The 13,294-nt window shown below is 41.7% G+C and overlaps 1 protein-coding gene across 1 annotated transcript; it reads left to right on the forward strand.

The window, feature by feature from the left end:
* Positions 1-135: 135 nt before the first annotated feature.
* Positions 136-12,176, forward strand: LOC105688258 (zinc finger and SCAN domain-containing protein 16-like). Its single transcript, XM_012404408.3, has 3 exons — positions 136-1,447; positions 9,977-10,127; positions 10,204-12,176. Exons 1-3 carry the CDS (start codon positions 490-492, stop codon positions 10,340-10,342), a joined length of 1,248 nt encoding a protein of 415 aa, XP_012259831.2. The 5' UTR covers positions 136-489; the 3' UTR covers positions 10,343-12,176.
* Positions 12,177-13,294: the final 1,118 nt, after the last annotated feature.

The raw sequence follows: 13,294 nt of genomic DNA on the forward strand, positions 1-13,294 counted from the left end.
CGTATCGTACGAAGCGTGGGTGAAAAACGTCGGCGTCGCCATCAGAGCACATGGGCGTTCGTCGTCAAGCAGCTTTTGCTTGACAAGGAGAAAATAACAGGGGTGGGGGTAGGCGCGCGATCCGGAGTGCGTCATTTCTCCGGTGCTCCTCAGTCTTTGCCCAGCGCTTCGAAGAGGCGGGTCGTCCTGCCGAATGACCAGGCGTCGCGTCGTCGCGTGGTGCTCTTTTTTTACCGCACTTGAAATTCTCTCTTCTCACTCGGCTTTTTTCCTTTGTTCGTCGCCTTATCGTTCGGCGTAACGTCTATTTCGTCGGTCGACTCGCGGTATAAAACTTGAGTGGAGTTTTTGTAATTTTATTTTTTACTATCCACCGATACGGTTCGGTGTTTTCGAAAGCGAATGTGTCGCGGTAATAGGCGGTGAAAATACATCGGTCAGAGGTTGAAAGAAGACTCTCGTCAACATTCATTTTGATAAAAATTGAAAATGTACAACACCGGGCAACCGTTGGACCTTCAAGAGGATATTAATTTCGCCGCTCAGTGTCTTCTGGCGATGTCGCACGCCAAGGATCACAACTGGTCGACGTCTCCTTTGCCCCTCGATTTGTCGTCCGCTCGTTACTCTCAGTTGCACAAAAATTTTATGGACAACACGAGTCCCGGTGTCGTCGTCGAAGCGCTTCCCAACGTAGAGATAATACTCTCCTCCGTGAAGAAGGATCGAAAGAATAACGACGACGACGACGTCGTGGACGAGGAGGACGACGACTACGACGATAAAATTCATATCGAGGAAGCGAGCGGCGAAAATAAATACGAGGAAACGCCCCCCGTAACAACGACGACGCAATCGAATCCCCCGGGATCCGAAGGTTCGAATTCCTTGTACATGGTGGCAAGAATACTGACGGATCTTACGAGGATAAAACAGGAACCGGTACCGGAAGTGCCGCTCGAAGAAGAGGCGGAGGAGGAAATCGTCGACAAAATACTAACGTTCAAGGACCACGCCGCCGACAATGGCGGGGTCGATTGCGAGCGAAAAACGCGATTGTTGAGGGACCGGGTGACGGGAGAACGGGACCAGGATCACGATCGGGATATCGACGAGTACGAGGACGAAGAGGAGGATGAGGAGGACGAGGATATCGAAATGGAGGACGACGTACCCACGGCCGAGGAGCTCCCGGATTTCGTCAACGACCAAAATAAAATGAGGGGAAAACCGCTCCCTGGGAGGTGCAGAACCCTCGGCAGAAGAAGATCGAAGAATCGTTCGAAAACCACCTCGTCCTCCAACAACAACAACAACAACAACAACAGATCCAACAGATCCTCGTCGATCAACAACATCAGGAAAACACACAAGTGCTACTATTCGGGATGCGATAAAGTTTATGGAAAAAGTTCACACCTCAAGGCACACCTCAGGACGCACACAGGTTAGATAATAAAAATTTATATTCATTTATTAAGCTGTCGTCTTTATTCTTCATTCCTATCTTTTTTCGGATTTGCAATTTATGAGTTGGCGCATGAATTTTATGTGCATATAAAGTTTTTTGCTTCCCATCAGCGGTACATGCGTGACACAGATATCTACTGGTATATTATACACGACGTCACGGTCAGAGAGGCGTACGATTTGCGTTGGTCGTACGAGTGTGAGCGAAATAATAAAAAAAAAACAAAAAAAAAAAAAAAAGGTAACAAAAACGAAGGAACAAAAAAATGTCAAATCCGTGAGACCTGGGCCGTCTGTTCGCTACACGAGACCGGATAGAGAAATCCCCTCTAAGTTTCGGTTCGTCGGTTAATCCGAGAGATAAAAGTCCTTCACCTCTCCACCTCGGTTATCCGCTTCCTGATGCCGCCGTCTCCGAGCACACAACCGATCCTCTCGCTTCTTCGTCTTCTTCTACCTCCGCTTCCTCCTCTGCGCATCGCAGTCTCATCACCGATCGCTGTGTCTCTTTTAACGACGAGAATTGCGTCAGCCGTAATGAGAGAAAATGGGGAAAAAGGTGAACGCGAGTGTTTCGGAAAATCTTTTTGAAAATTACTCTCGGTCGGAAATAACCGTCGTTTTACGTGTACTCGTTACACGGACGGTCGTTCGTTCGTTTTGAAATTACGCCGTGATATTTTATTCGCAGATATATCTCTACGCATGATACAATTATTCCGAACAGCGTGAATATTGTAGAGAAAGAGACTAGAGGCGACATTTCGCGTTTCCCGCGGCTGACCACATGTTTCATATCCGCCTCCATGTGCATATCTATACGTACGTGTACACGTATGTTCTCTCTGGCTGCTGCTGCTGCTGCTGCACATGTTACCCGATTTCCCAAACAGCTACGTTGGTATGAAAAAAAAAAAATTCATACATATACGCCTTTCATCGTTGTTGTTGTGCATTCATCTTGTTGTTGTGAGACGAAATGAAAATTGAAGACGAAAACTTACGCGACATTCGCAATCGGGTAATATTTAATTGTTTCAATTACGTAATCGTCATTTCGTGAAAAAAAGAACGAAAGGTTTGAATTCACATTCTTTCGTCGGAATAACTCCGTTAGACGTGACAGAGAATAAAAGAGAAAATGGAGAAAGAAGATTCTAGGTGCGTATCTGATTACCTATAACAAGCGCACGGTTCACATATGTTCATTATTTATAGTTTCGAGGGGGATGTTGGAGGAAATAGTTAAAATAGCATAACCGGCTTGTTGGTGTCGGACGTTTGTTCATTCGATAATCTCGGGGTTGCCGACGAGGCTCTACCTCTACGCGCGTAGGTACGTACACCTATACGTTGAGACTCGAAATCGATTATAGGACCACGCCCACGTTCGACCCTCGACTACTACTTTCGCCCTTCGCCTCTACCGTGCGTGGTGTATTTTCATATCTGGAATCGTTGTACTTTTGAAAATTGGCGATGCGTCGCTACCTCACCGTCTGCCATTTTTCACCTCTCTCTTCGTCGTATTCCATCTCGTATTCCCCCACCGAATGCCGTTTCGGGGGTTGCGGAATTAAACTTTTTTCAATTTCATCGTAGCTGTGCACGCACCGCGCGTAACGCGCACTCCCGTCGTATAACGTGTGCAAAAATATAATCGTCCGGAGGGAGAAATAGCCGAGTTTTCGTATCGATGCACGTCTCGGCGATCGATCGCGGTCGTATGTTTGCATTTGTATTATTTGCTCGGTAAAAAATGGAGGAAAAAAATGAAAGAAGCCAATGTGAAATATTTTATATATCCGTTTTAGATAGCTTATCGTACGGTACATGGAATGGCCGTGGATAGTTTAAAACATATCATTAACGTTATGTACGTACATACGTCTGGGCGTGCACATGGAAACTGGAATAAAAATAGTGTACGGTAGGGTGAAAATAAATCGATAGAAAATATCGGGAAAAATCACTCCGCTTCTTTTCACTTTCTTTTAATTTTATTTTTTCCAAATTATACAGTCGCTCGAATAACAAATGGGCGTAACAACAACACGATTTTTTCAAAGAAAACTGCTGTCTTCGACGTCGTCGTTATCGCGTTTGCTGTATATGTATTATAAATACCTCCTATAGCACTTGAATATTCCAGACGACGAGGTCATAAACTTGTAATTTATTTATTTGTTTTGTTTTTTCACTCTTTTTTTTTTTTTTTTTTTTTTTTTTCTTTTCATAGCTCAACCTTCGCTCGTTTCACGTACACGTTCGCGCTGGTAATTACACAAATTCGATGCGTCGATCCATATGGATGTGTGTGCACTCTGCGCGGAAAGGAAGAAAAACCGTGCGAATGATTGCTGGTTATAATTTCGAACGGCTTGAAAACTTTGCATTATACAAATACAACTGAAAGCGGCGTGTAACGACAGCGGCGGCAGCAGCCCGCGTTTCGAATAATGAACAAACGCACATGTATGTACGTACGTACGTACGGTACGTACGTTGAATTATATTGTACCGGCTTAACGCTCCCGGGGCCAGAGGGCACGAGGTCAAGTTTAACCTAATCTGCATCACACAACACATCTCCTCACACGATCGACCGCGTAGAAAATTATAATATAAACCGTTACAATGGCACCAGCAACGCTGGCACGTGCTCCTTCCTCGACTCGAGTAATTTCTTTTTCTCTGTTGCAAAGATTTCATTTCCATTTCCTTTATCTCGTCGAAGTCTCGATGTGTTCCGTACGTCCTTCCTTGAATTATATTTCGAACGCGTGATTGCAGACACGAAAATCCAATTTCTCTCCAAGTTTTTACATTTCGTTCACAGAGATTTTTCTCTCGGTGTACTTGGAGCGTCCGTATATTGTGCGTTATCTTTTGTGAAAAGAAACAAATTTTTTCGGGAAAACCTGTTCTTTGAAAACCGGTCTTCTTCTTCTTCTTCTTCTTCCTATACGGTATCACAACTTGCGTACGTGTTACGTATATAGGCTCATCGATTTAAAGAGAGAGAGGAAAAATAAAAGAAAAAATTGTTTCAAGACTACCCTGTACCAATTTTATACATCGGCGGTACGCGTATGCACGTACACGAGTTTGTAAAACTCGATACGGTACAACTCGGTTGTTATCGTCATCGTCATCGTCATCGTCATCATCATTATTATTGTCATAGGGTCACAGGCGGTACGAGCGAACAAATATTTTATTACACTATGATTACACGTGCGGACGGATCAATGGATTATGACGGAAATCGATATTTTACATCTCTCTATTGGTGTACACCAGTTTGAACAACGCTCGCCTCTTTAATACTATATTTTTATTTATATTGCAATTATAGTTTTAATCGAATTTCTACGCTTCGACTGAGCGATATCAATCTGGACTTTTGCTCCAGAGTTTATCATCGTTATAATTATCGTAATCGGTGCAGCAGCGCCGATGAAATTCTGAAACACAGTTTTATACATTATAATTTATGTCCGCCCTTTTTCCCGTACAGATATTTGCATGTTTCTTATGTCACCCACTTCTCGTTGCCCGTCAAGTAATACAACCTACCGTGGAGGTGTAGAATACGTACGCACGTACCTATGCGACTGCGAACACGTATAGCCGGGGTTCGATCCAGGCAACGCCTGCTTCTGCTTCTTCTGCCGCTGGACCCACGATACATCCGTACCCATACATATGTATACGTGACCACGTGCGTGTTGTGTTGCTAAACCGAAAGGGTTACGATGTACGTACGTACGTACGTACGGCACAGGGAGGCGAATGATGCTCATTAAACTACTTGTCAGGGATCGCCGTGCGGCATCCGGTATTATCCTACCAACGGCCCAAACCCAAAGCAAAGTCGAACTCGCAACCGAACCGAACGGACGAGCGGATTCCAAACAACGTAAAATGTTACCGTCGTCGATTCGCGAGTGCGTACAACGATATTTGTTCGTTCGAAACCGATGAAATTCACTTTTTTTTTCCTTTTACATGACAACGCCCACATACGGGCGGCCAGGGAGCTGCTTTCTTTTCGGTTTAGCGAATGATTTTGAAAAGCGAGGAGCGGAGTGGAAAGAGGAAAAAATAAGAGGGGAAACCAGCTGCCGCCGCTGCTCCCGTTGCTCCCGTGTCCGTTTCTTTGTACCTTCTATTCTCATTATATTATTAACGCACACTTTTACCTACGGAGTATATAAGTGTACAGTCGCATCCACATTTATATGGACCTACCTGAGTTCTCAGCGACCGACAATAAGTATTGGGACCTTTTTATGTGGAGTTTTAGTTCGTAAATATATATGTATAGTAGTAGGTACTCGAAAAAACCCTTTAGAATAAAGTCTCGGAGGTCCTTCTGTGCACCTATACCGGGTACAATGACTAAATAAAGCGAGGAAAATACCCAAAAGAATTATTCCGGAGCTGTTCGTAGGCTTGAGGAAACTGAAAAAAAATTTCATCCTCCTTTCCCATCGGCCGAGCGAACGAAACCTCGTAGATCGATTATACACGTGCGGAATTTAGCGAAGAAAAACGCACCGCAAATAACGTCATCGTATACTGTACGTATATGTATGCGCCCAAGTAGATATACACGTACACGCTCGTCGTCCACTTACAATTAGTATCTAGCGCAGAATTCATGATCCAATTCCTATCTGAAAATAAAACATTTATTTACGTATGCCATATACCTAGGTACATATACATGCGTGTGTACGAATTATCCACGCAATTTTATTTCACAACGCTATACGTGAGCCACATATTGCAAGTTGCTCAGGTCGGTACGCGCATACGAGATTATTATAATACTTCGGAGAGATAAGCTCCATTTTCCATCGTCCAATTGTCTCGCGTTCCCTTCTTTTTCTTTTCTTCTCTCTTTTTTCCCTATTGCAGTTCCGCTCTTCTATCCCAAATACGCCATACGTACGTACATAGGTATGTATCGTGGTATAAGTGCGCACATGCATTCAATATCTATACGAAATACGCTAATTGGTAAATATTACTGTTGCCACCGGCTAATTAACTTCCTCTAATTGTTTGTTATATGCTATGCGTATTTGTACGTCGTGTAATGTCTACATGCGCAACAAATCACCGTTCTCTTTTCTTGCTCTGTTAGCACATCTTTTCAGGACGGTTTCTTTTCCTCCTTATTTTGCTTCTCTTTTTATCCTCGTTATCGTGCACCGGCAGAAGATAAACACCTATATACATACAATAACATACCTACGCTCACTTCCGTGCATCGCTATTATTTTATCAATCTCAACATTCGGTGTTACTTCGTTCGGTTTTATCGGGTCATTTCTCACGATGAAAGTCTACAATATTGTCGCCAAAAATAATTAAGTCTCGTCGTTAGACCCGAGGCGTTTTGTTCGATGCATCGATCGATCGATTGACGCGATAATCATATATCTCCTCTTTACGTTCAAATGTAAATTACAGGTGAATTTGTATCTTGAGACGATTTGTTAACAAAATTTTATCGCCACGCTGAAATCAGTCACCTAACAGCTGTACGCACATCCGTCAGATATATCGCGGCTGTATCGTCGATGCATCCGGCAATCGATCGTCGTAGTTATTTTACCTATACAGACGCGTCTACGGTGGAATGGAAAAAGAAAATTCCATTCCATTCCATTCCACGTGCGCTCGAAAAACTGACCTCCAATTTTTCATCCCACGTGGCTGCTGCAGTTGGATAATACACCGAAGCTCGAAAAAGAATACGTCTACCCTTTGTACGTGCGATGGAGCGAGATGCGCGCGCGGGATAATTTTTGCTTTCGCAATTGGCCCGTTCTCTTGATTTTTTCAAAGCTTTTTTTTTTTTTTTTCTTTTTCTCTTCACAACGTCGGGCCGAAGTGTGTGCATTGACCTACAGCTGAGAGCGCGTGACAGTTGGTCCGCTATATCTACGGAGATTCCTCCGTATGTACCTTCGGTACATAGCCGTATATACACACGTATACACGCATATGTAAATAGGTATACGCTATACACTTACTCTCGTTCATTTTTAGAACAACTAAGATTAGAACGGGCTTGAACGAATTCGACAAACTATACCGCGGCTATCCCGTGCAACGCGCCAACAACCGACACGCCGATATACGTATAATCGCGTGGATTGCGATTATCGCGAGGGATACCGGCGCTTTGTATATCCAAATTTAATCTCCTACGATACGCGGATCCAGGAAATGAATTGAATTTTTATACACCTTGTACTACTACAGGTGGATAGATCGTGCGGAAAAAAAAAGGGTGTAACGAAAGAAGATATCCTTGGAACGTCGGGCACATGTCCGTTACATATTATTCAGCTGTACGTGTAATCTCCGTAGGTATAGGTAATCAGGTATATCCGTATATTAATCCACGCGATCCGATCGGCGCGTCCAAAAAACTAAATCATCTTATCTCCGCGTCCGTATACGTATACTTCGGCTGTGTTTTGAATTTCGATTTCCAAGCAGAGATCCTCCTCCCTCTCCCCCCCCCCCCCCCCCCCCCAAAGTTCGAACGGCGATTCCTATCGATCCGTCGATCCAATTCGGACCTAGATTTCCCCGCGTTTCCGATCACACGGTGCAATCATATCGCGTTCGTCCTTGAATCGCGAATCGTTTGACCGCGGTGTGAGAAGCTGCGATGTGATGGAAATAATCCTCCGATTCGAATACGGTCGTTCGGTCGGGCACGTAGCGGAGCAGCGGGCAGCGGGAACCTCGGCACTCTCCTTGTCCGAGTGCGTTAAACCCGCTCTGTCTCTGCCTCTTTTATACATTCGCTCCTCTTTGTCGCTCTCGTTGTAAAATTTTCATCCACACAAACCGAGACCACCGCCCGCACGTCCTTATACTCCTTCCTTTCTTCGCTTCGCTCCGTCCGAGGGACTCCTCGCCCCGCCGCCGCCGCTTTTCTACTCGGTACTTCTCACGGGTAAAAAGTACGCGCAACACCTGCGCGGAGGCGCGAAATAAGGGCGATAAAGGTGGGCAAAAATTAACGTACGCGTAGCGAACACACACCGTAGCAGGACGATCGCGTCGAATCCTCTTCGCCTTTTCCCCCATTTCTCTCTCTATTCACGAGGATCTCCTTTTTTCTCTCCGCGAGGATATATTTACCTTTGGCGGGCCATGGTTTCCGCGACGTGATTCGGAGGAAGTTCGTTTTTTCAGTTGGGTTGTAGGTACACACCAGGTGCTGGCTGCAGTTCCTCCTCTCTTCTTGTTCTCCGCTGGTGCAGCCTTCGCGCGTCGTCTGCTGCTTTGTGTATACGGGCTTGATGTATTTTCACCTTCTTTTAAAGAACGGCAGCGGCGAGCTAGCTAGCCAGTCAGCTTGTCATCTGCTGTATTTCTTCGCGAGGAGTACAGTCGTCTCCTTTGTGTCCGCTCTCTTTGGTATTAAAACAGACCCGGTTTTTCCTTGAACCGACAAAGGCTCGGGCTTACCTCCTCCTCCTCCTCCTCCTCTATTCATTTCTTACCTGTTCTATCGCTTTCTTTATCTATTATACGTATCTACGAAAAGTTGTCGCGTATGGTATACCTACCACGCATCTATCTGTATTTTTTCAAGTATGTCCGTATCTGTACCGTTATTGCAAAATATGACGCCGCGTATCGCACACAATTATACGGTATATACAATACACGTACGTATAGGTATGTATATCGGTTACATAGCTTACCGGTAAGTTTTAATCGATAATAGGCGTCTCTGATAATTACGTCACGTGCTTCTAATGCACATTGGTTTATCACACACCCCGTATGTTTATATATATTCAAACGCTGTGTGTGTGCGTGGTATATATATACCTATGTTTATATCGCGAACGATAAACGATGTCAACCGATTTTTATCATCGCACTACTGCACGGCGACATTTTTACTTTTTTTTTTTTTTCCCCTTACTCTCTTTTTCTTCCGTCGACATTATCCCGTATAAACTTTTTACAATCTCCGCAAGAGTTTCTTATATTGGACCAATAAATATCGGGAGGAGTAAAAAGAGTGAAAAAAAGAAAGATCAATAGTCGGTCTCTGGTTGACGATTCGTTTTATAATTTATTCATTTATTTATCTATTTTTTACTAGATCATTTAACTCTGACGAGAATTTGAGATTTTCATCTGTTTGTAACGCGGATGATCGCCTTGGTGCAGCTGTAACTATATGTGTGTGTATAATTCTTTCGCTGCGGATATTTTCACGTTAAATTGTTTATTATTTTGAATATAAAAATCCGACGTCGTCGTCGCGACGCCCACTCGTTCGTATTTTCACTGTTCGCGTATTATTCCGTTGCGCTCCGCCAATACATACACGCAATGTACGAGTATGTGGGTTCGCTTATAACGAAGATTTTGATCGTAAAATAAAGCAATTAATCGCTCGACGATGAGGTATTGTCGTTATTATAATTAAATTAATTTTGAATTACACCAGGTGAACGACCTTTTCCGTGCAGTTGGTCCGGATGTGGGAAGAGGTTTGCGAGGAGCGACGAATTAGCGAGACACACGAGGACTCACACAGGTGAAAAAAATTTCGCCTGTCCCGTTTGCAACAAGAAATTCATGCGGAGCGATCATCTGAGGTAAAAACGAGAAACGACGACGACGACAACAACGAGAAACAACGACAACGACGACAATAATCGATATTTGTTTCAGCAAACACGCCAAGAGGCATCCAAATTTCGACCCAGCTATTCTGCGTCAACGTAGACCGCCGACGACAAGGGCATTTTCCGTTAATTCCAGCGATGGAACGCCCAGCGAACTTTTATCCGACAGCGCACCTTCGCCGTAGCCCCAGCCAAACGAGTCCTATTAGTTTTATTATTAAACTATACGAGCGTATATATATATATCTAGTAATAACAACAACAACAACAACATCAAAAACAACAACAATAATAATAATATTCTAATTCATTCATTGATTCATTAACCGTAATATTAATAATTATTATAACTGAATTACAATTATATTGATAGAAGTAAAAAGATATAACGATTCTGGCGTATGCCCTGTAACAAATTACATAACAGGGTGAAGCGGTATAGTTTATATAATTGATTAAATGAGATGTGAGGATGGGGGGATGATGATCGTTGGATCGCTTTTTTTTATTCTTTCTTTTAGTTTTTCTTTAATTTCTAGTTGCATTATTTCTGAGACTTTTCTTTGACCTTGGAAAATAACTGTACAATATTATATCTATCCTACATTTGGTAATATTATAATGCGTATTTCTATGCAAATAACGCGAGAGGCTGGTTCTCTTTCGATTATTAGTTATATTGTTTGTGATTATTGATTAATTTTATTATTATTATTATTAATATTTAATATACTTGATATGATCGCTCATCATTCTCTCGTTCATCGATGCACTACTATATTGTATGTGTATTAGGCACATACATTGCCGAGAAAAAAGGTAGAAGAAAATACTGAATACCGAAAAGAAAGAAAACACAAAAAAAAACAACAAGAATAACCATGAGAAAAACATTATTTGTAGAGAATAGAAAAGGGGGGGAAGAGTAAGCTGACAATACGAGATTTTTCTTTTCTCTTTTTGGACAAACAGGGCTTTTGATTCTTGAAATTAATCTCTAGATTGCTATCAAATTATATGATATATAGACATGAACATAACTTCGCATTATATCTGCATATATATTGTTACCATTGTTATCATGATAATTATTATTCTCATGCTACGTGTAAAAATATACCACAGTTGGCGGGCAAGATCGATTCGTACGACAACTATAAATGCCTACTGTATATTACATATCTTTTTTTTTTCTTTGAGATTTTTTTTTCGTTTTGAAAATTTTTATACGTTTTCAAGTTCTGTTAACGATAACAATGTTAATGATATATATAAGTCATATGATGTACTATTTTTTAAGTAAAAAATGTATATATTATATAGTATATGAATATAGGTATACACAGGTGTAGGTGTATCATATTGTACAAGTTATAAATTGAAATGCGATGTTCGATAGGAATTATTATTATTATCGTTATTATTATTGTTATTGTTATTGTTATGATTTTCATTCGCGACATGAACAGAGATAATAAGTTAATTACCTCATATACAGATACATATGTATATTATACATGTATATTATGTATGCATCGATTGGTGTGAGAAAATTTTCAGAGTATTTGTAATTCAAAAACTATTCATTATTATTCTTATTATTATTATAATTATGAAAGATGTAGATGCGGTGTTCGAGCAACTACTTATTTATTTAATTAATTAATTATAAAAGTGAAAATGATTACAGTTTTGTTAAATTTACCCACTCTATTTTAATTCGTGTAAATTATCGGAAGATTGATATCTGGAATTATTAGCTCTCTCTATATTTTTGTTCGTGTTGATATTTTACTTCAATTCTTTTTTTGGCAATGATTAAAGTATGCGGTGTTAGCTGTGTAGTTTTAACCCTTGCTTAATTTTTATCTTGTTCAATTCATATTACGTTCATATAGGAATGATATACATAGTTTCTTACATCGAATTCTACATACTATACGTATATTTTGAGTTTGTATATAAGTACATCAACATTGTATATTTGGCTTTCATTTTAATTACAACTTTATATCCATATCCTTGATGTGATATTCCTTTTATTACTATTATCGTATCGTATCAATATAAATGTTGTCTTGAATTTGTTCCCCTTATTCTTCCAGATTCTGCTGGCATCTAATGATATGCAATCAAAGTGACACCTTTCCAGATTTATTCCTACTTAGTTTCTTATTATTTCCCATTTTTCCCCGATTTGATTTCGATTTTTTAATTGAGTATTCAAATTACTTTCAGATTCATTAATCTTCCCAGTCGAAGAAGTGACACATAGCGCCGAGAAGCGTAACATCGGCTTGCGGAACTTGCGTGAACTAAAATTCCAAGTTTCTTGCCCCTTGACGTCAGGAGACCCGCCTTACAGCGGAGACGTCGCGTGTAATGCGGGTGCATCTATCATCAGGCGCTTTGGACGCCGACCCGCGTTGACTGATGATAGAAAGTATTGACCCATTTTGAGCTTTAATAATTTAAGAAAGATCAATACTTTTCAGGTTTCGCATCGAGGAGAGTCAAAACTTTCGCGTTTTTTTGCTCGGAAAAGTGGTCAATACTTCTCAGGTTTCGCATCGAGGAGGGTCAAAACTTTCGCTTTTTTTCGCTCGGAAAAGTGGTCAATACTTCTCAGGTTTCGCTTCAAGGAGGGTCAAAACTTTCGCGTTTTTTTTTGCTCGAAAAAGTGGTCAATACTTCTCAGGTTTCGCTTCAAGGAGGGTCAAAACTTTCGCGTTTTTTTTTGCTCGAAAAAGTGGTCAATACTTCTCAGGTTTCGCTTCAAGGAGGGTCAAAACTTTCGCGTTTTTTTTGCTCGGAAAAGTGGTCAATACTTCTCAGGTTTTGCTTGAAGGAGGGTCAAAACTTTCGCGTTTTTCGAGGGGTTAGTTCACCAAAAATCCGCCACATGGCGCTAGCTGTACTCGCGGTGGGCGGAGCTCAGAGAAATGGCGGTCAATACTTTTTCGGTTTCGCTCGAAGAAGGGTCAAAACTTTCGCGTTTTTCGAGGGGTTAGTTCACCGAAAATCCGCCACATGGCGCTAGCTGTACTCGCGGTGGGCGGAGCTTACAGAAAATGGCGGCGCCCAGAGAAATGCGCGCAAAATTCGAATAATTAATTAAATAATCAGAAAAAATCGAA

The sequence above is a fragment of the Athalia rosae genome, chromosome 2 (assembly GCF_917208135.1).
Source record: "Athalia rosae chromosome 2, iyAthRosa1.1, whole genome shotgun sequence".
Taxonomy (NCBI): domain Eukaryota; kingdom Metazoa; phylum Arthropoda; class Insecta; order Hymenoptera; family Athaliidae; genus Athalia; species Athalia rosae.